Source organism: Rhincodon typus, chromosome 22, assembly GCF_021869965.1.
Source record: "Rhincodon typus isolate 14 chromosome 22, sRhiTyp1.1, whole genome shotgun sequence".
In the NCBI taxonomy this organism is placed as follows: domain Eukaryota; kingdom Metazoa; phylum Chordata; class Chondrichthyes; order Orectolobiformes; family Rhincodontidae; genus Rhincodon; species Rhincodon typus.
In genome coordinates, this window is record NC_063353.1 from 33,768,105 (window position 1) to 33,792,225 (window position 24,121).

At 40.7% G+C, this 24,121-nt stretch overlaps 1 protein-coding gene across 1 annotated transcript; it reads left to right on the top strand.

Annotated features, from left to right (window-relative positions):
- Positions 1-1,306: 1,306 nt before the first annotated feature.
- Positions 1,307-22,992, top strand: chkb (choline kinase beta; the record flags this gene model as incomplete). The annotated part of the gene is made up of 10 exons (XM_048610208.1): positions 1,307-1,498; positions 4,606-4,719; positions 6,239-6,372; positions 10,029-10,133; positions 11,036-11,094; positions 12,545-12,632; positions 13,166-13,274; positions 16,322-16,428; positions 18,342-18,423; positions 20,911-22,992. Coding segments are annotated over 10 exons (1,047 nt in total), but the record flags the coding sequence as incomplete, so codon positions are not given.
- Positions 22,993-24,121: the final 1,129 nt, after the last annotated feature.

Below are 24,121 nucleotides of genomic sequence, written 5' to 3' on the forward strand. Positions count from 1 at the left end.
CATACAGTACTGCAGTAGAGTGTCAAAGATTCTGTTCTGATTCTAAATGGAGACAGTACGGGACTAAGGAAGTAATGAACTGTGCTAAGGCTATAGTTAGCAGTGTTCACTGCTGTTTTGAATACCCTTAATAGAAAAATTTGCAGACCACACCAAATTGGTGGTGTAATTAATATTGAGGCCTACTGATAAAGTACACAGATGTTAAACTTGCAGAGTGGGTACAATCACAAATTAACTTAATAGGTAAATGTGACCTGGTATATTTTGATAGTATAAGGAGGTCCTCGAGTCATTTTGAAAATAAGTTGAGATTGAACCTCTGTTGTTACTACTTTAATCCTCCAGAAGCATTTGTAACTGTGGCAGTGCTGAACAAGTTTGATGTGACTCTTTAGCTGTGTGATTTGTTATTTCTGTCTGTAACATACTGCTCACCCGTTTTGCATTCATGCAGTTTGGTTATGGTTTTAGATTTGAGTACCATAGCGTTGCTGTGGGAATGAATTCTAATATGCTTTGGTTTGCTGACCCAAAGTTGGTCTTGTGATTAGATGGTCATTCCTAAAGGAGTAACAAGAAGTCAACTTTTCACATTGCACTCATCAAGAGCTTGCGCACAAGAACAGATGTCAAAGGGACACCAACTCATACAAAATGAGAAGAGGGTACTAGTTGGATGCCTGTCATTGGTATGGGGGAAGTAGCAGGAACAATTAACTGTCGATCTTAGTTATGAAACAGGTAAGTAGACTCCAGTTGATCAGGGTGATGCCAAGGGAATGCTGCATTGACGGGCTCCTTGATACCTTTCTCCCAGTGGCTTTAAAAAAGGGCACAATATAAAAACAAATTTCATTTGCCTATATAAAACAGGATTGATTTGTTAATATATTGAGTTTATAGCATGTATGAATAAGGTGGATAGATTCTCTTAAATTGGTTTTCAGTGTAATCTTTGGCAAAGTTCAGATTATTAATGTTCAGAATCATTGTCTAATGTTTTAGATAGTGTTCAGTACATTTTGATAACTGGCATACAGTATGAAAAATTATTTTGACTATTCAGTGTGCAGTAAGTTGTTTGTCTTTAGCCAGCCAGTACTTGCAAGCTTCAGAAAATTCTGACTAATGTAGGGTTTCATTGTCACCACTAATTGCTACTTTTTTATTCCAGACTTAACAGTTTAAATTTGCAACCTGCTACAGTGGGATTTGATCTTGTAATTCAGGATAGTTAGTGCAGCATAACAATTGTACTTTATCTAACAGCGAGTAAATTGATGGCCCCATAGAAAGCATGTGACACATTAAGCAAACCTCAAGCTGTTCTGAACATTTTAACATTCTGTCTCTTTACCTTGCAACTGATTCCTTTTTCCCCTCTAGTGGAGGCCTCAGTAACCTTTTGTATCTCTGTGCACTGCCGGACCATGTGCTAAGTGTTGGGGATGAACCTCGCCAGGTTCTACTGCGTGTTTATGGAGCCATCTTGCAGGTGAGCGCTATTAATCCAAGAAAGATGCCAACTACTGTGCAGTTTTAAAGTTGATGTTGCTGGGTATGTTTTCCATCCCATAGGTCATACATTTCACTTCCAGAATCTGCCAACATGCTGCAGGTTTGCGAGTCTTGTTCTATAAGTGATGCAGGGCAGCATTTACAGCCAGATGTTCCCTGTTCTGGGCTTTCATTCCTTTCTAAGCATTAAAAAGGCAGGGACATCCAGGTCATTGCATGTATATTGCTCTACTTCAAGCCCAGGAGCCACTACTCAGTGGCTGTAAAAGGGAGCCTAAGACCCTGTAGGGTACTTCAGGGTGGTGGAGAGTGTGAAAAGCTGGTTCCACAAGTGATTGGAGGCAGCTGAAGGCAGATACATTAGTTCTGAAAATGGTAGCTGGGGAATGAAACCCCTGGAAATAGTATCGAGGGGAAATGAGAATGATCAGAGTTCAGAGAAAAGCAACCAAGATACCACCAAATGTAACATGAACTGGGAGGAGAGGAGAAACCAGCTGGAGACCACTACTAATTGATGAGTAAGTGTTAAGGTATTCCACATTGGAGTCTTGATGAAGAATAAAATTCCTCTGGAGCAAGATCCAAGGCTTAGTTAGACTTTCGTGACTCTTGGTATTACTTGCTTCTGAGTGACTTGCTATCATATCTATGGGAATTTTTTTGGAAGTATCTTCCACTTGCTATGCATTATACAGATCTGCACAGTTTGGTTATTTTTTGTTTGTATCCTGCTGAATTTGATTATTAGTACACAAGATAGATAATACTTGTTGGTTCATGTTTCTCTGGCAGGCTTTCTCTGTTTGGAGAAATATTGTACGCTACTTTACTTTGATTTGGCTTTATCCTATTACTAATCTATTAAGATTTGGGATTCCCAAACTTCATCTACTTTGCTGGTCCCTAACTGGGCTATAACCAAAGTCAGGGGTCTGGTCTGGGATTGTAACACTGAATTTTCACACTTCTAGTATTTGCAGTTTGTGTTGTAAATTTATTTTAGGCTAAATTTTAAACACTTGGAAGTGAATGGCAGCCTGTTAATGTAGCAGAATTGAACTTTTTGAGCTTTTTCCCCTCTGACAGTTGAGGATTATTTCTGATGACTGACTTACAAGCCTCTCAAAATATGAATACCAGCAATGACACGTGATTGCAGTGGAAATCTTCAATTTGCTAGCAATAAGGACCTCACTTGAATTGCCAGTTCACTGTGCTCAGCTTGTGGCTTATAGAATTGGAGGCTATTCAGAACAGACTCTGATATTGAATTAGTCCCACTCCCCACTTTTAACAGGATATTTGTGCTTTGTGACTTATTACTAGAGAACAACGTTTATCTCAAGTTGGGATATCTTAGGATTCTTTTTCTGTTGCCAAGTTATTTGTCACTTTTGTAAACAGAATTAATACCTCCTAGTGTCCAGAGCATCTCTACCTTCTCACCCCAGTCCCACCCCCACCACTCCCTCCCATTTTACAGTTCTGCTTCTGTTGAAATAACAGCACAGGCTGGAGATCAGTTTTTTAAAAAAACTGTACATATGACTGGGCTATCACATTCTGTTGAGACAAAACACAACAAACCAGTACTGTTTTATGTTAAACATGTGGCAAAACACCATAGCTTTGTGTGACCAGCTTTCTATAGCCCTTTAGTTACTTTTATTACCACCAGAAACCTTAAATCCTCCCTGACGACAAGTCCAAGAAACCTGTAGTGTTCTTTTATCAGCAAAAGAGGTCATTTGCTCAGTTACTTCTCTTCCACAACTGCCCCTCCCTTATTTAAAACAATAAATACTTTCATATGCTTTGTGTGAAAATAGTAACTCCACAGCTAACCATTGCTGTTTCTGTCTTGTGTATATTTTGTTTACTCGACATTCCTTTAATCTGCTGAGCCGTCAATGTGTGTGATTTCAATGTGGGGAGGAAAGACACATCATATTGAAAATTCACTGTGGGCATTGGAGAATTTTTTTAACAAAGCTTCCTGACTGGCACATCTGATAACCAGTGATAATTCCTTGCTTTGCTGACAACCCCTGTTTGTTTCTAAACAGTGGGGAAGATTCTAGTTTTTAAAATCTGGTTCTGGTAGGATAGTATGTGAAGAAGAAATTGTTCAGTTGGTCATCTGTTTCTGAAATGAAGAAAACCTCGAGTTTAGAGTGAAACTTGGTTTCTTTACCTTTTTTAGAAGAATGCCTATAGGAACATCCTAGGATTGTATTTCCTGAGAAAACTCTGCAACACTTCAGAGAATTGTATGCTTCATGACTTCACCACAAATACTAGACATTAGAGCAACAGCCTTTGGAACATTTTGTGCTTTATCCTTTTGCCTTCAAGAATAATTCTTTTTTCATAAAGCCAATCTCTGCAATGATATTTTCTCTTTTCATGAGAAGTGAATATGTTCGCTTGTATTTTGTAGATACTCAGAAGGATAAGCATTTACACTTCTAAATAACTGTTAACCAGTTATTGCATATTTGTTGAGTAAGTTCTGATTTCACAAACAAAATTATTTCTTGGGAAGCCTGGCTGGTAGAACTTGTTTATAACCTAATATAGATAATGTTTTCGATTGATCATCTTAGTAATTGGAAAATGTGTTGTTTTTTTTGTGGTGACCTGTGGGGTAGTGAGATGAGAATGACAGTGCAATTGAGTTCCTTGCTTGAGCATTATTGCTTATCCCTTTTAAAAGCTGTGGATACTTGTTTGAATGCAGGTTCTAGTCACCATAATGTCAAGTAGCTGATCAAAGTGACTATTAATGTTGATGTGCTATACCAAAAAGCCCTTTTCACATGATATACAAACAATATATATTGCTAGGTAGTCAGTGACCAGTGAGTGAAAGCACTGCCTGTTTCTTCTCATTTGAGTCCAGGATTCCAGAAACTGAATGTAATGTCCAACTGTATGCTCAGATCAGATATGGCTAGTGTGAGCTTTTATCCAGAGTGAATGTGTATCTGCTTTGGAAAAGCACTTGGAATAACCAGAAAAATCTGGTACTGGTTTTTGTTATTGTTGTGAACATTAACCTGATTTGTTCGTTCTTTGCAGGGTGTGGACTCTCTGATATTGGAAAGTGTGATGTTTGCTGTTTTGGCAGAACGTGCCTTGGGACCAAGATTATATGGAGTATTTCCACAGGGGCGCCTGGAGCAGTACATTCCAGTATGAACTTTACTTTTCTTATATGTCACATTGGGCTGAATCTCTTATGGCTTTGAAACCAGCTCTCAACCATGTGTATGAATTCTGTATGCATTAAGCTCATTTAGGAATACCTCTATTAGAGGCTTTCACCATCTAAATGATGTAATTAGACTTGTTGAAGACGCGTGCCATTGGGATTGGAGAATGTTGTTGACATACTAAGTCATTTATATATGGAGTTTATTTTATAATGGTTTCCTTTTGAAGCTTGCCCATTTTCTTTCTTGCATCTCTCCTACGACCGGTTTTCTCCCTTTGTCAGTTTCAGCACACCACACCATGCTCCACTGCCAGTGGAACTAGTTGTCTTCCCTCTTTCCACTCTTGATGCTGGTCAGTGCCCAGTGGGAGAATAAACTTAGCCCACTCTGTCCAATGTGCACTTTGAAGCACACTGAGATAGAAAGGTCTGCTGCAGGTTAGTTTAATCTACTATCCGTAACTATGCATGGTTTCCTGTCTCTATCAAATATTTTTGGAAAGTAAGGCCAATGTATGTGGTGATATACTTGATCTTCAAGATGTTGACTATGCATCCAGATTAATTTTGCACAACTAGTGTCTCTTTGTTAGAGGCACTACTGTCCCACTCTGACTGAGATTTCTCCTACATTTAATATGTGGCAGCATAGTTATTTGATTACTTTTTCTCTCTTTCATCTAAGTCCCTGCCACCCTACTATCCCATTTTCTGATCTTGCCCTGAAGGAGCTATTACTGAGCCACAAATCAACTAACCACAGTACCACCTAATATTGTGATCAAGTGTATCAGATTAATGACCAACTGGTAACTTCGCTGTGAAGGGAAAAATCTTCTGTCAAACCCATTGCTACCTTTAACTGTCATCCACGCCTGTGCGCTATTCACTTATTGGATAGTGATTTGAAATGGGAGTATGACAGGTGCCCTGTAGCTACCTTAGCCCAGATGTAGAAACCAATTGAGCATCAATTTACGATACAGTAATGTGGCCAGGCTGATGTGTTATTTGATGACTTACCCAGCTAACTGCTGTTACACTTGGAAAAATTTGCAAAGACTCTCAAAGGCACCAGGAATCCTTGGCTTTAGCTAGTTTAGTGGAAGTGTTGAGATTAGGGTTTTAGAATCAAATTAAAATTATCTATTTCTTTTGTACAAATGCAAGGGTTTTCTCTGCTAAATTGAACTGTAAGATATCATCAGCTGAACTTGTGCATCATGGAACAATGGTAACCAGGATTACGCTGAATCTGGTGACGAGATCAGCTCCCAAAGTCTGTTGCTAATGGCAGTCTGACAGAACTTGAAGTCAGAATTTGCCTTGCTATCCCTCTTTCACGCCAACTGCCACAGCTGTTGACCTAATGCCAGCCCAAATTGATACACATCCCAGGGAATGTTAGTGTAGGAACGAGGAGGAGAGCTCCTGCAAGGACATGTTAAAAGGCTGCAAATGTTTAACTAGCATCTTCCTCCAAATGTGTCTGACCAGAGCCGTCGGCTGCTGACTGAAGAGTTGGCATTTCCGGATTTTTCAGCAGAGATTGCTGTGAAGATGTCTCGATTCCATGGAATGGTCATGCCGTTCAACAAAGAACCAAAGTGGCTGTTTGAAACGATGGACAGGTAATGTAGAGAGAATCTGAGGTGGGGGTAGAACAGATTTGGGTTTAGGCTGTTGAATCCTCCAAAGGAGTATAACTCCTCCATCGCAGGAGGTTAAGCTATGCACTTAGTGCTTCTCATGTGGACACTAGCTTGGCTATCCTATCTGGTTAGATTAATCCAGGGTGATCTTTTTAAATGTAGTCATGTGGTGTTATGACTCTGTAGATCTACCTTCCATCTTTCCTATTTAATGGAAGTGTCACACTTATCTTTCCTGACCGTACACACTGCACTCAGCTCTTTTATTTAGAGACTGCAACCCTTTCAGTTGACCTTAAATGATCTCCTCAGGTGGTGTTTTGCCTGCATCCCAACATCCCACTTCCCTGCCTTTCCCTCCAAAAAAAACTCCAGGGTTTTACAGGTGTTTGTAAATCATGTCATTCTACTCCAGAAGTATAGTTGTATTCCTGTGAAGTTCTTTTTGTTACTACCTGAATTCACTACTTCATTTTCCACAAATACATCTCTAATCAAAGGGGTCCATCTCAAAGGGCATCCCAGATTAACTACTCTAGACTGGAGGGTTCTTGTGCAACACCCCTGCTTAAGGCAAGAATTCTGCCAGCACAGTCGCAACTATTTTCTACTGTTGAAATTCATATTAGAGCAGTACAGATTTGCAGCAAAATGTTGAACTGTAGCTATTTGCCTGCAAAGACCGCAAAAAGAAACTTGCTTGTCTGAAGGGAAATTTTTGACAGTGCTCATGAGGGGATAAGTTGTTCGTTTTCTCCATTAAGAACCATACCAATCATAATCAAAATCCCAGCAAAGAAGGGGAGGCCAAGAACTTTTGGGCACTGCCAAGGGCCAGGGTGCAACAACACCTTGGATAATGTTTTTTGATTTTGTTTTTGATAAATTTCCATTCTAGTTCTGTAAATTTGCTTTTTTCTTTCAGTGCCCCACCAGAATTGTCTAACTTAATTAATGTTTTGCTTAAGAGTAGAATGGGAGCCATACAGCCCAGTCAGGACTGGTACTTACCCTACACTAGGGTTCTTCTTGAGACCCATTTTACAGCGGTTACCCCAGTCCTTAATGTTCTCAAGTTTCTCTAATACCTTTCAGAAATTTCCAGTAGCGTAGTTCTTTATGGAATCGATCCCGTAATCCAGTTTGCATGTTACGGTCCTCCTTTTCTGTTTTTATTTCTTCCAGTACAAACTCAGTTTCTGCCCAGCACTTACCAGTAGAAATAGTAAGTGACTAGTCCCCACCCCTACCAAAACCATTCCTTTTTCATAAAAATTATTTTTCTTTAGTAACTTGGCACTTCCTTTCTCTTGGTCAGCTCTACTTTAGAAGTTACTTAGAACCTCATCCTCTCTGCCAAGTGAGGTGCAGTCAACTTTTATACAAATAAGTGCAAGTGATCACAACATTCAAATGGTATTGTCATAAGAATTTGACTTTTTTTTTGAGTGAATGTGTCTGGTTAAGTGGGACTCCAAGTGGTACACTAGTTGTTGTAAATTTGCTTATTTGAGTGCTGCAACTTCTACAGCACTTATAGGAGGTGAGTTTTATTTGGTGGAACATGATGAACATTGGACATCTTGTCAAAATGACATGAGCTATCCAATCGAACCTTGCCACAAAAATCTCCTCTTATTGGTTTTGAAATGCAGAGCTGAATTGCAACCCAATAGCATTTGCCCAGCCTATCCTCCCTTACTGTCAATCCTCAGCATGACAGCTGAGCTTTAAACTGATTCACACCCATTACGTGCAGCTTGATCTCCTGACTCTGACCCACTGACTTCCCTCCATTCACACTACCATGAAATAGTTACCTAAGTGGGAGACTACCCAAACAACAGTCTAACTCTTCACCTGCCTGCAGATTAAATGTTCTAGCTAAATACCCAACTTACCATTACTAATCGCTGTAGGAGTGTTTTTCCGGACCTGGGACAAGTCTCAGGAGGCAGGCAGGATTCAGGCAAGTGGAAGATATTTATTCAAGCAGAAACCGGCTTGTGCAGGGAGAGGCCCAAAGGATCTTTCTGAATCTGTCTTTGGAAGATAGCTCAATGACACACCCTCTGCTTTTACAAAGAAACATAGCATTTTTATACATTTTGTTATGGTAATCGAATGCAATGTAGTAATCACTTTCCCCTTAATTCAAGCACCCAATCCTGTGGGACACCTAATCAGTGATGGGCAGTTCTGTGGACAGCCCCAGGTTCCTATGATCTTATGGTTTTAGTCAGATGTTGTAATCTCTAGGCCTTGGGATCTTGCCGTGCATCCTATTCATTCACATTCCAAAAGTTTAATGGCTACACTCCTTCGGGTCTTTCTCAGGCTTGTTTATCTGTAAGGACGGTTCAAATTCTATTACCCATTGTGTTTTGGTGCTATCTTTTATCACATTCAGTTACTCCTTTTATTTTTCCACTGTCCCAATTACATAATGTGAAACAAAGTTTTTAACTAATTGCTATAAAGGTTAACTTCTGTTAAGGTTAATTGAGTGTAATGTTACACAACTACTTCTGTTAGCATTTTGTAACTTATGGATTGTGATCAATCTATCTTGTTCAGGGCACAAGAGAAGGTGTCTTCCAAGGCTAATTAATCTTTACATCTAAGCTTAAATGTTTTTGAAGGCTTGTAATATACACTGGTTATGTATTGAAACCAACTTCTATGACTAGAGCATTTTTAGCTAGAAACTATTTAATATTGCTGGTAGCTTCAAAGAAGCAACTATTTACTACAAATAACTTTAGCTGTTATCCTTGAAGTTGCTTGAGGACCGAATTTAGCACCTCCATAGAATCTCCACAGTGTGGAAAAAGGCCCTTCGGTCCAACAAGTCCACACTGATCCTCGGAGCATCCCACCCAGACCCATCCCCTGTAACCCCACCTAATCTGCACATCCCTGTACACTGGGCATTTAGCATGGTGAATTCACCTTGCCTGCACATCTTTGGACTGAGAGGAAACTGGAGCCCTCGGAGGAAACCCACGCAGGCAGGGGAAAATGTGTAAGCTCCACTCAGACAGTCGCCAGAGGGTGGAATCGAACCTGGGCCCCTGGCGCTGTGTGGCAGCTGTGCTGACAACTGAGCCACTGTGCTGTCCCTGATGTTATTCATTAACTGGGACAATCACCCTTTCATTAATAAAGCTGGAATTGGTCATTTATCTGTCCTAAGGCATCCTTTTATCAGAACTGTCTTGGATGGGAATGTACAGCGTTCCTTTACTGACCTTCTAGCAGTTCTGTTCAAAGGTGCCATTGTATTTCACTGTGAGTGGGCTGCTTAGTTTTGCTTAGCTTCTGTCTGCCAACTTGTAAGCAGGTATGGTCCGCTTAGTGTTCAGGTACAGGTTACCCCTACAATCACTGTTTGTTTCTCAACCTTTCCTTGCTCCTCTGGGCAGCTTTTTTTCTATCTTTTAAGCACTATTAGCACTACAAACATTTTTTCTTACTTAAAAGGCTTTACGTTTACAACATTACTTGATCAGGAGAATTTAATGTCTAAATGGATGTTGGTGTTGGGTGTGGGATCAGTCAGAAATGGGCCACTGCTCTTGTGATCTGATTAGACGTGGTTTTAATGAAGGCCGTCTCTTCCCTCCGTGCTGAAGGTATCTCAAACAGATAATGGGGCTGACTTTTATCAGAGAAGCCCATGTGAAGAAGTTCAACAAGCTGAAGAGCTTCAACCTGCCAGCAGAGTTAGCAAATTTAAGGTAAGAAAATAATGGCTATTGAGTCACCACTTGCCATTGAACATTTACAAACTCTGCAGTCTTGCGGTCCAGAAGAAGGCCATTAGACTCTGTCTGCTGTGGTTTCTCAAATGAGCATTGTTACTTGGTGCCAATCTCCTACCTTGTCCCCATTCTGTGCATGGTTTTTATCCAAATAATGGTCCAGTGCCCTTAATTGAACCTGCCCTGACCAAACTTTCAGGAAGTGCATTCTAGACCAAGCTACTTGTTGAGTGAAGAAAAGTTCTCATATGACCCTTGCTTTTTTTAAAATCACATTACATCTGTGCCATCTTATTGTTGTCCCTCTTGTAGGTGGGAACAGTTTCTCCCTATCTACTCTATCCAGCCCACCATGATTTTAACCTTTCATCAGATCTCATCTTAGCCACCTTCTCTAAGGAGAGCTCTCACCACCTTCAATCTATCATCATAATCCAAGCTTCTCATTCCTGGGACGAATCTTGTAAATATCTTTTACACACTCTCCAATGCATTCACATCCTTCCTATAATGTCACGCCCAGAACTGTAAGTAATACTTCAGCTGAGATTCAACAAGTGTCTCTTATAACAAGGATCAAAAACAGAGGTTGCTGGAAAAGCTCAGCGGGTGTGACAGCATCTGAAGAAAAAAGTAACATTTCAGTTCTGGTGACCTTTACTCAGAACTGGAGTGTCTTCTATGAGTTTGATATTACATTGTATAATGTACAAGTACAGCTTGAAAGTGCCCAATTAATTGACAGGAACTTTTTTGGATGTTGGAAAAGGAAGAAAGTACATTCTGTTTGTTCTGTTTCTTTCACTGTTCCTCATTTCTAATCCCTTTGGATCTGCATTCATTACCAACTTGGTGGTTTTTTTTTTTTCCTTTTTCAGGGCACTGTTAGAAGCCACTTGGTCACCTGTAGTTTTTTGTCACAACGATGTCCAGGAAGGTAAGGAAGAACTGAAGGAAACAAACCCATAGCTTTGGTGTTAACTAGCAGAGATGAGCATATTTGGCCACTGTCCAGTGGGTTGTGGAGGCATCCACAGTTTACCTCTCTTAATCTTAACCAAGGAGGTTACAAAATGCCACTGAAGTAGAGGAAGGTGGCCACAGTTGATCAAAAGGATGAGAGCTCAGACATAGCATTGAGATTTAGATGAGAATACAAGTCAGTCAAGGAAAAGTAACATGATTTAGCCAAATTTCTTGTGATCTGGCTATGAACTGAAATAACTTTTAAAATAATCAAAATGTGAGTTTGCAGGGACACGAGAATAAAGGCACAAGGTTTTCAATAAACAACAGTTAGCTTTGCACAGTTAAAACAGCGATTCAATATAAAGTAAAAATATAAATGCATGAAGATAGCAAATGTTTTCTGAGCCCCAACTATATTGAGCTAGTGAACCCAAGCTAACTATGATCCTACCCCTATTACTAGGCAGAAAAGGTAACTAATATTGGAATCCAGGTTGCGGTTTCCACACATTTGGATTTCTTAACAAGCTGTTAGGTCATGATATTGTGAGGATGTTCTGTCTCTTGCCCTGTGTCTTTCTGTACTGTGAATTGCATTGCATCTTTTAATGCTGTATGTTGTTTGTTTTTGGTCACTGTACGAAGGATTCAGATGCAGAGGGTGGAAGAAATTAGCAGCCATTTTTTGAAGTTGAGCTTTGCAGGAGTTCACACTGCAACAGATGCATGCATGAATTGTTCTATTATCTTTCAGTTCTATCTCGTGCCATTGTTGGACATTCCTGCAGCTACTGTGCAGGCAATTACATTGTATTTAAATAGTGTACTTAATGTTCAGTGTGCATTTGCTTTGAAGCCATCCATCCAGAGGCTGTAGGCTGATGGTTGATGACTTAAATGTCAGTTAGAAAGGTTAACGAGACATGACAGCATGACCAACGTCTTCTTGGGTCTCCCCACAGATGTGCAGAGGCAGTCTGTGGCTGGACCCTCATTACCTTCTGGAAGAGCTTATTGGCAGCAAGTGGCAAGACAGCAATCTGCTAGTATCATAAGCTTGTCATTCAGCTTTGGAGTAATTGAGATCAGTGACTCTGGCCAATGACCTGAAATATTTCAATTGTTGTATAGAAACTAGGGCAGCTGCAGTGTCTACCTGCTAAATCATCAGTTGGCATTCAACAGCATTCCCACTGATCTGAGCAGCTGCTGTTCTCCATTGGAGTGGGGTGCGATACCTCTCGAATGTAGAAGTTCATGTTCCAGTCCACTTGCTTACTGGCTCTGCTGCCACCCCCTGTCTTTAAAGATTTGCAGCTTTGGTTACCTAGCCCCTGTCTCAGCACACACCCCATCTCTGTCTGCCTTTGTCTCTGTTGAATTTTCTTTCTTTCCTCTGATGAGCTCTTGTTTTTCAGGTAACATTCTGCTTTTGGCAGACAGAGACCCCTCATCCACGGAGAAACTGATGCTGATTGATTTTGAGTACAGCAGTTATAATTACAGGTAATGAAGGCCCGTGGGTTATGCTGCTTTTGAAGTCAAAGGTATCTGATCCGTGTTAGGATCTGGCACTGACAAATTCAGAGTAGGTAACTTTTAATGCAGAGTTAATACAGCGTATGGTCTGCTTAAGCACATCCAGAGACTATATACATCTGAGGTTTGTAACTGTAAGCTGATGTACTGCAAGAATGTGACCACTTCTGATCACCAAATGTACCTTGACTTTGACAGGCTGTTATCTAGAGCCAGTCTCTGCTGCAAGAGTTGGGCACACTTCTGGTATTGTCATAAAGGGTTACATAGCCCATGCTGGTCCTGTGATCTCATCCACAACCACCTTTTAACAGTTGATGTCTATTTTTACAGTTGATGTTGGCTAAGATTGAATTATGGAAGGGTAGGACCAGGGTAAGAATGACAGGTCAGCTGGGGATAAAGGGAGGGTCTGGGCTGAGGATGTGTGAAGTCTATGTTGCAGTTGGCACCTCGGATGGGCAGTTGGTTTAACCAAATGCTTATGCTTCTGTTTGCAGGGGTTTTGATATTGGGAACCATTTTTGTGAGTGGATGTACGACTATACTTATGATCAGTGGCCTTTCTTCAAAGCCAGTATGGAGAAATACCCTAACCGACAGCAACAGGTAGAAAACTCTAGGAGATTTGTAATGTCTAGTTGAAATGAGGACAAACGCCCACCTGTGTGCCAGGAGTGCATGAACGCTGTCTCCTCTGGCCTGAATGTTAACACATCTGACAAATCTAAATATATTTGAGTATTGGAACTGTACCATAACCTGTGAAAGATCATTTGCTTTCTGATAAGATGTTGAAGACAGCTGGATCCCTCCATCTCAATCAGATAGAGAATTGTGCAAATTTATCATAGAAGGATGCCAGTTAACACACTATCTCGGTTAGGCAACAAGATTCTTCCAGATTTCTGTCCGTAGCCATACAGGTTACAGTACTTCGAGTGCGTGTCCAGGTGCTTTTTACCTGCAGTAAGCTTTTCTGCCTCTACCACCTTTTAAGATTAATAGTCATAGAGCCATACAACACGGAAACAGACCCTTTTGGACCAACAGTTCTATGCTGACCAGATATCCTAAATTAATCTAGTCCCATTTGTCAGCATTTGGTCCATAACCTTCTAAATTGCAGGGTAAGCAATCATTCGGTACAGCACCTGTTATCAGAGAACTAGAATGATGGTTAGGGCGTCTATTTCTTCCTTCCTTTTAAAGAGTCTGGGATGTATTTGATCCATGGCTTGGTGGTTTATCTACTTTCAAATATACAAAACCACTAATTTTTCCCCTCACTATTTGTATTGTGTGCTGCCATCAGGATCTTCTAACTTTGAAACAAAAACAGAAATTACTGGGAAACTCCAGTTTTGAGTCCAGTTACCCTCTTCAGCACCAGACCCGAAATGTTGACACTGCTTTCTCTCCATGGATGCTGCCAGACCTGCTGAGTTTCTCCAGTAATAAAGAACCCATAGTTTGTTCTTCTAAGTTTTGAATTGTTTCAGTATTTGTAATCAGGTGTGTGAGGGCAGCTACATGCACCGGTTATAAGAATGGACTCTCCAAGCTGCAAAGACTGGAAGGACTAAACCTTGGATATGTCTCCCACATTGTTTCAGTAGCTTTAGAAATTCTCAGCTTGCAATGACCTGCAGATTTCTGACCTGCCCTACCACCCTCAAAAAATTGTTGGCAGACTTCTTGTAAATGGAACTGCGGCTGACTCTGGACATGTCAGCAGCGCTATTGCTGGAATGTTGTCAGCATTGATAGCCTTTACAGTATTCCTGCAGCCCTGACCACCACCACAGGGAAGGAGGTATCTACTTAGATTAATCGATTTTACAATTTGGAACAAACAAAACTAACTTTGCTACACAAAATGAGGACAATAATATACTTGTGTATATTATGCTACTTTGCCCAGAGTGCATGAAATGCAGATCGTTGGCTGAGCACCACAAGGCACATTAATTTGCACATGTGGTCAAAGTAGATCCCATGCTTTTTCTTGTCAGCATTGAGTTTTACTGACGTTGTCATCAAATCTCATTAGTACACTGGAAGAGATTTCAGTTCAGACCTAGCTTTGGATCCCCCTCAGCTGCTCCATTGTGGATTGCCTGAACAAATGCACATGTTCTAGCAGTTCATTGTGCTTTCCTGGAGCTATGCCACTATGGAATCTTAACTGCAATCTTACCACCTTCTCTCAGGCATAATTTCAGCTGTTCCACTGCCAAGTAGCTTCACTGTTAACACTGCCTCGGGTTTTTTGTGCGCCAGCCTTTATCAGTTGGAGCAAGCATTTACTGCGTGTGGACTTCCTTACTTCCCAACTCAGCTGTACTAATCTACTAATGGGTCACGGGCACTTTCAAAATTCTCTCAGCTCTTGGGTTTTTTGCTGAGCCCTAACACCAAAATGTAGTTGCACTTACTGGCTCTCAGAAATTGAGCTGTTTGTAGCCTGCTCCCACATAACTGACAAGCCCGAAGCAACCATCTACTCTGCCACCTTGACTGGCTAAAACTGACTGTTCATTAATCCTTCTATTGAGTGCCCAATTGAAAACCTTGAAACAGCACTGTACTTGTTCCTAAGCAGGATTGAATGCTTCAATCATTGAAGGGACTGTGTTCCCAGAATGTTCCAATTCTCCAGCCACGTTCCTCTCCTCAGCTACCAGCCCAGAACACTCAAATGGCTGCTACAAAAATGGATTGAACATTTTTAACCTCTCCCTCCACCCTTTTTCTTCTCCCCAACACCTCTGCTCCAACTTACACACACATGTGCAGGCTTTCTCTCCTGTTGCTCATTTAAATCTTCTCCAGCAACACTTGCAACCCTTTCCATGATATTATTCGTTCTGGCGTTGTTCAAGTTGTACATATCCCATGTCCCCTGAGAACCTAAGACCCTCCACCCCACTGCTGCTTGATCTCCTCAACCATGCATTTGTCTATCCATCCTTTTTATTTCTATGCTTACTAATGTATGGCACTGGGTCTAATTTAGAGATAAGCAGGACCTCAAAGGTTGGTTTCTTTCCTAGCTCCTAAAATCTGCAAGCCTTCACCTTTTGGCCTCTCATTGGTACCAGCATGGATCATTATCTCTGAATACTAACTCCTTCACTCAGAATATTGTGACTTTGGCAACATGGAAGCAACTTGAAGCACACTTGCTGCAGAAATAGTGAATCTGTTTTTGCTACTGTTTTCTGATGTTCCTCATTTAGCAACACCATAGGGTTTCAACGTAGATCTTTTCGTGCTCCCCAGAGGGCCCATTACCCTTGCAGCGGTTGAACTGAATACCATTTGGAGATTGCAATTCAGTGGACTCCTACTGTAAATGGCTTGTCTGTGTGGGCAAATATTGTGATCCAGTCAGATCTGTGATTCCTCATTGTTACTCTTCACTCTGATCATCTAGAGCACAAAGAAAAATCTTGCTTTTATTGAGACCCTTTCATAACCTTAGGATGTCTCGTGCTTTACAGACAGCATAAACACAAAATGTTAAATCTGATAACAACTGGATCACTTTTTTACGTAATGCTCTTGTTTGAGGGATCAGTGGCTCAGATACGGAGAGAAATAATCTTACAAGAGATTCTGGAAAGTTTTCACTATGCACTGTTTCTCCACAGCTTCACTTTATCCGACACTACCTGTCTGAATATACTGGCAATAAGGGAGATTCTATTCATGAGGACCAATCAAAGATTGAAGAGGAGATGATCATTGAGATTAACAGGTATATTTCTCTAGTCTAACTAGAAAGATGAGTTGGGAGTAAAAGAAAATGAGCAATAAGCAAAGTTCACCTGCTAGAAACCTGAAGGTTGGACACAGGATGGTTTGGACACTGGAATTTAGCTTTGAGTAGGTACAAATGTAACTCTGGGAGGTTGAAATATGCTGTCTGTAAAAAGTCTGAGCCCGGACAGGTTGCACTTTACTGGTGGGCATCAATCCATAGCACAAAACTATAACTGGCTCCAAAATGGCATTTGTAGCCCAACGAATGGCTGTGGAGGTGGAAAGTTTGCACATAGGGGAAGTTGAGGCATGATCTGTGTTTGGATGAAGACACTGAGTATGAAGTAGTAAGTTTACTGTAATTAATGCTTATGATGCCTGAAATGTTGTCCAAACCATAAATGAGAGATGCAGGAGGCCAGTGAGCCTACCTTTTCTACTCCAGCAATTTACTAGAACAATCCGAAACTCCTTTTCACTGCCACACAGCACGGTTGTGATTCATACTTTTTAGCTACAAGTGCCTGCACTGAAATGTTCCATTTTGTGGCACCAACCTGATAACATTTCACAACCACAGCAATTTTTGTATTGTGCCATGAATGTTATAAAATGATCTAAGGCACTTTACAAGAATATTGTAAAACCAAATATGACAGTCACAAGACACCAGGTTAAATGATGAAAAGCTTAATGGATGAAAGAGAGGTACAGCAGCAAAGAGACGTTGTAAAGACCATTCCTTTAAAAACAAAGGATTGTTCAAAGTTTGCTGCACTTCTTAAAAGCAAGTAACCTGACACTCATTGTAAGTACTGTTTACACATCTGCTTGTTTAATCAGTAATAGAAGTCTGGTTTGCAGACAAGGTAGAGTCAAGGGGTGTGCATCAATGGAGCTTTGGTTGGCAGTAAATAGCTGATCTGTCGACTAGTAACCAGTTATTGATGAAGGCCTATGCCTGGCAACCACTGACTTTGAGGTAGCTGGACAGCATGGAGGAGTGAACATTTTGGCAGAAATCATTGGAGTTCTGTGGAGAAGGGGCTATTGCTCTGCAGGAAAAAGCATTCCAAGGTGGGAGGTAGCCAGTTCATTTGCCCTTTCACAGATAACAAATGAGACTCCAGTTGAAGACTTTTAGAAGTGGTAACCAGTCACCCTGTGCCTCCTGCAAACAGGTCAAAGTATCTGGAGAAGGAAGATCAAGAAGCAGCATTCTGATCAGTTAAAAGATCACCTTGGCAAACCGAGGACAGGGACCACTTGGTCCAGTTTGCCAGTGTGTTGAGACATTCTCTGTGATGGACTGTCTAGATAATTGCCTTCAGTCTTTCTCTCTGTCCATCACGTTTTTCTTTTTGTCTGTCTACTTCCGTGTTGTAGATGGGTTTTATAAGGTAGTTAGAGTTTTTTAATTGGTAGAGTTTTATGTGCGTGGTTCATAATTGTTTATCTGTAATTAGTATCTACTTATTTGTGATAGCCATTTTTGTTACATACAGAAACTCCTGGCCCATGTTTTGATAACCTGGGTCTGAAAGATGGTGTACTAAAGATTTTTAGAAAGCATAACTTGTGTACGCAAATCTGGGAATGATAGGGCTTTATTTCCAATAGAGTACTACAGTAAGGTGCAACAATGTGCAAACGCTACTTAGATACCTGTGGGCCAGGTACTGCCTGCAAGAAATTTCTATATTAATTTCACTGAACTGAAATAAGGAATTGTTTTTGTTTCCTGTTTTTTTTTCTTTTGTCACTCTTCCTCCTCTCGTCTCTTTTCATATTCATGTTACTACTTGTGTTTCTGAGCTCACCCTCTTCACTCTCATTCCACCATCTGAGTTTTTGCTTCCATCCTGGCTTTGTTCAAATAGAGACTAACTTAGATTTTGCTTCATTAAGGTATGCCCTGGCATCTCACTACCTATGGGCACTCTGGGCCATTTTACAGGCGAAGATTTCCACTATTGAGTTTGGTTATCTGGTGAGTTGCCTTTACTTTGGTATTTATCACTCCCCTGACTTTGCTGTGCTTGGTACCAGACTAGAAGATAGCAAGAACTGCAGATGCTAGTCAGTCGGAACGCAGCAGGTCAGGCAGCATCAGAGGAGCAGGAAAGTCAGCGTTTTTGGTCAGAACCCTTCATCCCAGTCCTAATGAAGGGTCCTGACCTGAAATGTTGATTTCCCTGTTCAAATGCTGCCTGACCTGCTGTGTTCCTCCAGCTCCACACTGACTTGGTACTAGATTTGTTATTTTTTTAAAAAAGTGTAGACTTTGCTATCAAAGCAAGCATTTATTTCCCATCTCTATTGTCCATGACAAGATGCTGGTAAGAATTCTTGACCTGCTGCCATCTGTGTGGTATGCATACATCCAAAATATTGCTGAGTAGGGAGTTCCAGATTTTGATCCAGTGCATATGAAACAACGGTGTATTTTTGTGTGGATTAGAACAAAATTAGCAAGTGATAGTGTTCCCATATACCTCTGACTTTTGTTCTTTTAGGTTGTAGAGGCTGTAGGTTGAAAAAGGGCTGTAGAAGAAGCCTTCGCTAATTGCTGCAGTGTTTTCTATATAGCATGCTTGTTAGCCACTGTATGCTGTTGGAAAATTGGGGTATCAATGAAGTCCTGTCCGATGTCCAATTTGTTTTTGGAACTGCACTTTTCTAAACAAATTGAGTTTCGTCATACCCTTATGCCCTGTGGACATGGAAAGGCTTTGAGTTGGGAGGGAAGTTAATGTGCAGGATTGCCAGCTTCTGATCAGGCTTTATAGCCACAGAATCTGTGGCTAGTCCATTTAAACTTCTAGTGATGGTGGGCAATTTAGTGCTGGTAATGACAGTGAGTGCCAACAGGTGGTGGTTGATCATTTCCTGCCACTTAAGTGGAATAAATGTTACTCTTCAATTCTAAGTTTGTTTTTTTTTGTTCCATGTAACATGCATTACCTGAGGTGCTGCAGACAGGACTGATGACTGCACAATCTTCAGTGAACATCTTGGCTTTTGGCCTGATGGTCATTGAAGGAATTGAAGATAATTGGTCCTGTGCTAAGGTGACTGGTCTGCAATAACCACAACCATCTTTTTTTTTTGTGCTAGGTGTGATGCCAGCCAGTGTTTGCTCAATCCCCACTGCTTTAAATTTTGCAAAGGTTCCATGATGCCTCATTGGCAAATGCGGTCTTGCTGTTAGTGTTGGCCCACCTCTGGACTTCAATTCCTGACTGTTTGCACCAAGGCTGGAATGAGATTTGGTGCTGAGATTGGGAGTGGTTCTGGAAGAAGCTAAGCTGAATATTAAGTGCTGTTTGATAGCACTAATGACAACACCATCCAACACTTTGCTGATTGAGCAGAATGATGAAATAATTGGCTGGAATGGATTTGCCCTGCTTTCAGTGGATAGGGCTTTGCTCAGTAATTTTCAACTTTGGTAGATGCCTCTAGTAGCTGTACTGGAACAACTTGTCTAGGGGTGTGCTCGTTCTCTCTTGACTGTTTGTTTGGTTTTGTACCGCTATCTTTTGAGTCCAGTTTGCCAATGTGTTGAGGCATTCTCAGTGATGGACCGTCTAGATAATTGTCTGAAAGGTTGATTCTGAGAATAGTTATGTCTTATTGTTGGTTCACTACCCTATGGGACAGCCGTTCCAAATTTGGCACAAATCCTCATGATGGTGAGGATGACTTTGCTGAGTCAGTTAGACTGAATGTGCTGTTGCCATGTCTGGTACCGAGCACAATGCTTCAAGTTTGTTTGATTGTTTTAGATGTTTGCTGACAAATGAATGTTTCGCTTGGCCCTAAGATGGCAGTGGGGTCTGGGAGATACGTTGAAACTGTCCTAATTTTCTGGCTGTGTTAGCATGCCACAAGATTAGTAGCTACCAAGAACACATTGTGCCCCCTGTAGTGTCCCCACAGTCAACTCCACCTCGGTATGTTCTACCCTTGCAGTTAATTCCTTGAGGAGTGTAGTCAGGTAATTGTAGGTCTGGAATTTTAAATGAATTGGGAATTATTTCTCCAGTTTCCTGCTCTCCTGGTAAGTGTGCACAGGTCTTTGACACCAAATAAATATTCTTCCTCCTTTACTGTGCATGCATGTGATAAATAATTTCTAGCAGGGTTTGCTGGATCTTAAGCAAAAGTCCTGGCAGATCTATCTATTCTGCCCAAATGTTTGGCTTCTCATGGATGACTGAAGCCAATTATGACAAATATTTCTAACCCAGCTGAGATACCTATCTCTGATCAGATTGAGGATTAAAGCTGTAATATTCTAGTGCTATCATGGAGAGCATCTCTTTCTTTCTCCCCTGAATGAAGGGCAGTTATTGTCATATGATATAGTTTAGTACAACAAAGGTAACATTTTTAGTGGACTAACTAAGGACAGCTCACCACTGCTATCATTCTGTTTGTACACTCTTGAAATGAAATCTTTGTGTGTTTCTAGGATTATGCCCTATACCGATTGGAAGCCTACTTTGAACAGAAAAGAATATTCGCTTAACTTGCTGCAGATGGGAATCACTCTCAAACCTTGTACTTGATTTTAAAATGTTTGTGTTTTTTCTTTTTTAAAAAATACTATGCGTTTACAATCATTCAGTATTGCTGCGTGACCACTTCACGTGTATCCATGTTTTGACTCTCAGCCACAGACTGATCTAATTCAAAGTCCAATCAAGTATGGAGATTAATGAATATTGTTTAGACTGCTGATAGTTCATATAAAGTCATTGTGCTAACAAGCTGTACAAGCTAGGATGATCTTTAGTGAAAGGCCTGGGGGCTCTGCTGATCTAAATCAGCATAGGTTGAATTGAACTTTTCTCTTGGTGCATGTGAAAAGTGGAAATCGGCCACAGCTTCTGCTTCTGATCACTACCTAGTGGCCTGATCTGTAGGAAATGCCAGTTAAGAGAAGTTTGGGTCTCTGCAGAGCTCCCTGCTGCCATGTACCCCACAGGCACTTGTTGTCTGCACTAACAAGTGAATAAGGATGGCTGCTAGTGACTGGGAGGGTAAAGGACAGGCAAACTTTTGAACTTAAAAGAAAAGCTGGTGTTAACGCTGTCGCAGAATGTGTTGGCATTGGTGAAAGCACTGGACAAAGTTCATTAGACCATAAGAACATAAGATGTGGGAGCAGAAGTTGGCCATTCAGCCCACTGAGTCTGCTCTGGCATTCAGTGCAGGGGTAGGTTTATATTTTGACTCAGTTTGGAGGACTAACTCTTAGTTCAGTGAATAAATGAAAAGAGTGACATGGGTATATTTCCATTTACTGACCTTTGGTCCCAGAATATGTGAATTAGTGGCAAGGCTAGACTCCTTCCTAATGTATTTTCTCCCCATCAATACCTTTCTCATCCTTACAGTAAATTCTTTTCTTCCTAGCCTCCCTTTCCTGAGCTGTCCTGTATGATTTGTTGGAACTTTATTCCCATTCTACATGTCTTGTTGATTTACTTTGGGGCGTTGTGCTTATTTTTGGGAGTATATTCTTATGTTCTAATACCAGTTTAACACTTGTTTTCAATTAAGAAATTGTTTGAGCAATGTTTACCAGCTAATTTTTATTTTGGTTTAGAACAAACTTTTAAAGGAATTATATTCTAGACATGTAGCAGGAGTCTACAGATCTTCCATTGAATAATTCAGTTGGGTCCTTTTGTCTACTTTATCCCTGATCCTTGGAAATTTTCTTTCAATTTCTTGTATTACTTATATATTAACCTTTTGAAGATTATTAAATCTGTCTCTGATGTAGTAAATGGCAAATCCTAACTACTTGTATTTTTTAAAGTTTCCTTAAGTGTCACATCTGAATCCTTCACGAGTCGCCATAAAACTGTTCTCTGGTTATTCACCCTTTTAACCATTGGGAGATGTTTGTTTTTGTTTCCTGTATCAAAACATTTTTCATCTTAACACCCCCAATTTATCTCAATTACAACTTCTCCAAGGAGAACTCTCAATTTCTCCAGTCTGTCCACATGACTGCCTCAAGAATGAGAAATTGTATTGTAGTAAAGCAAATCTTTCTCCAAAGACTCATGTCATGAAAATCTGGAAGTCTGTTATACATTGGAAGTAATTGTGATATCACCACCTTCCCAATTTGAGTGAAGAGTTGGGTATAAAGCATCAGTGGGGTATGAAGGCTGCTATAAATTAGACTTACAGAATCAAATGCATAACTCATGGTGTAATTACATTTGTTGGCTGAGACCAAGGCACTGATTTTTCACTCCTGGATAGGATCCATGGGGCATCAGATTCTTTTGACATTTTTGACATCAGAGTTTCTAGGAAGAAACAAACAGCTAGAGCTGAGTGAAGGGCATATCATTCCATTCACAAATAATCCCTGGATAAGAAAAATCAAATGTCTATCCCTCTGTATCAGGCTGCTATTTGTGAAATATTTACAATGAATCTATTTATTCAAGGCCATGTTTGTGATCCATTAATTTTACCTGTCTTGATCCTTGACTTTATCTTGTAAATAAAATGAAGCATTTCGCTCTTGTGATCCTGTGTTCAGTCAGTCTTAAGTCACCAAAGAAACGTTTGGACAGTTCATGTGAGAAAATGGTGAGTTAACCCTGTTCTCTATTTGTCTGTGTGGGGTGGACAACAAGGTGCCACCACTAGGGCTAAACAGTCACCTTCATTGTGGCCGTGTTTTACAATTGGAGAAATGTTTGAGATTTCTGGAGTTAGAATGTCTTTTGTCTAGATCAGACCATGTTACATTTGAATTGAACTCCTGTTTTGCATCAACTCTTTTTACGGTGTTGCTCTATTTACAGTGCTGCCCCAGTGTATGTTACTGTTCCTAAGATGCTGAATCCTACAATGTTGGAATCCAGTTGACTTTGGTTCACGCATCATAGTATTATTGAGAGAACCTGCAGTCACTGTCAAAAAGTCATAGAACAGAAACAGACTATTAGTCCAACTCATCTGTGCCAACCAAGTTTCCCAAACAAACTAGTCCCATTTACCAGAATTTGGTTCATATCCCTCAACCTTTCCTATTCATGTACCTGTCCAAATGTCTTTTAAATGTTTTAAATGTACCTGTAGCTACCACTTCCTCTGGCAGTTCATTCGATATATGTACCACCCTGTGTGGAAAAAGTTACCCCTCTAGTCCCTTTTTAAATCTTTCTCCACTCACCTTATCTATGCCCTTATCTATAACCTCCTAAGGTTATCCCTCAAACTCCTGTGTTCCAGTGAAAGAAATCCCAGCCTCTTCCCTAAACGCAAACTCTCCAGTGCTGGCAATATCCTGGTAAATCTTTTCTTAACCTTCTCCAATTTAATAAGATCCTTCAGCAGGGTAATCAGAACTGTACACAGTATTGCAGAAGAGACCTCTGTCCTGTACAACCTCATAACATCCCAATTCCTGTACTTGGTGGTCTCAGCAATGAAGGCAAGTGTGCTAAATGCCTTCACTACCCTGTCTGCCTCTTGCAAAACTTTCAAAGAACTATGTATCTGAACTCCTAGCTTTCTGACTGACAACATTACCCATAGCCCCAACATTAATTGTGCAAGTCTTGCCCTTGATCATCTGACCAAAATGCAACACCTCCCATTTACCCAAATTAAACTCCATCTGCCACTCCTAGGCCCACTGTCCCAAC